Source organism: Protobothrops mucrosquamatus, unplaced genomic scaffold (genome assembly GCF_001527695.2).
Source record: "Protobothrops mucrosquamatus isolate PMUCROS unplaced genomic scaffold, P.Mucros_1.0 scaffold_70, whole genome shotgun sequence".
Taxonomy (NCBI): Eukaryota; Metazoa; Chordata; class Lepidosauria; order Squamata; family Viperidae; genus Protobothrops; species Protobothrops mucrosquamatus.
The window spans coordinates 73,421-74,794 of record NW_015386146.1 but is presented as its reverse complement, the minus strand read 5'-3'; the positions used below and the strand labels follow the sequence as shown (position 1 = coordinate 74,794).

The following is a 1,374-nucleotide window of genomic DNA, read 5'->3' as shown; positions in this document are numbered from 1 at the left end:
CAGGCGAACCTGATAAAACGCCCCCCTGGTCACGGCCGACAGATGGTCATCCAAGGTCAGCCGTGAATCCAGGAGGACTCCCAAGTTGCGCGCCCTCTCTGAGGGGGCCAAGGTTTCGCCCCCTATAGTCAGCGATGGCATCAGCTGACTATGCCGAGGCGCCGGAAACCACAGCCACTCGGTCTTGGAAGGGTTGAGCTGCTAGAGCAATCCTACATCTATTGTGTTTGTCTTGATTTTGTTTTGACAGCTACACATTAAATGTTACCATAACAGATGACCTTCGGGTTAGCATTAGGAGAATCCTGATGGTCAATATCATAAATGAGAACGATGAACTTCCTTACTTCACCACGTAAGTAGAAAAAATCCCAGTTGCACTAAAATTTTACTATTTAGGTCTGGGACTGAGATCAGATTTTTAAAAATTTAATCCGCTATAAATGGCTCCATTTTATTTCACGAATAAAAACTGGGGGTACTTGCTTACCTTTACATCTAGGAGTACCTGTGGGGAGGGGAAGGAAACATCCTCAGTGCATCTTAAGAGCAAACCCCGCTTCCTTCCTTCTAGCACTGATGATGTTACCTAGTTTGGTAATGAAACGTCTGCAAGAAAACAAGCAAGCTTAAAGAGCACCAAAGACCCCATATAATTAATTTTTGCTTTCACGTTGTAACTCTTCATTGTGTTAGTTATATTTTAAATATTGTAAGAGACAGCGGATCAAACATATCCAAGTGTCCTGTCTAATTTCTGTTATAGGAAAGAGAAAGTTTTCAAGATTCGTGAAGAAGCAGCACCGGGAACATTTGTTGCTAATATAACAGCTAAGGATCCCGATGGCGAAGATTTTATTCTTAGCCTTCACTATAGCATGGGGGTTCCTGAAGGGATCCCTAAATTTTACATCAACCCGAGTAAGGAATTAATCTGATTTGAATGGAATCCAGAAGAACGCTATAACTCACAGCTGAGCTTGGAATTACGGTCATATTTCATTGCGGTCATTAAGAGAGGCGTCCACGTGACTGCCTTGCTCAATGACGGCAATCCCAGCTCCACCGTTTGGGTTTTTAATCAGAACACGGGATGCTTCGGGGTGACACATGAAGTGGAGCCTGGGGTCCCATCCCAGCAGTTGCTAACGTGCTCTTAATAAATGCTTGGTGGGAATTATGATTTTGCTGCTTTCCTTCCCACATTTTATTTTGCAATAATATAAACGGGGACAGCCAGAGGGGCCAAAAAAGTCAAAATGGCAGCCACGACCTTGAGATCAAAGTCCTTCTCCTTTGCAAGATAGATGATGAAGGAATACAGCTTTGATCATCTTCACGATCTTGACTTTAATGATTCTAACCTGTGGCCAT

General features: G+C 43.4%; 1 protein-coding gene across 1 annotated transcript in view; it reads left to right on the top strand.

The window, feature by feature from the left end:
• Positions 1–1,374, top strand: part of CDHR3 (cadherin related family member 3) — a 31,635-nt gene that overhangs the window by 10,778 nt on the left and 19,483 nt on the right. Inside the window, exons 6-7 of the mRNA XM_015813613.1 lie at positions 251–355; positions 767–921. Of these exons, the coding sequence (XP_015669099.1) occupies positions 251–355; positions 767–921 (260 nt within the window). The remainder of the gene's footprint in view (positions 1–250; positions 356–766; positions 922–1,374) is intronic.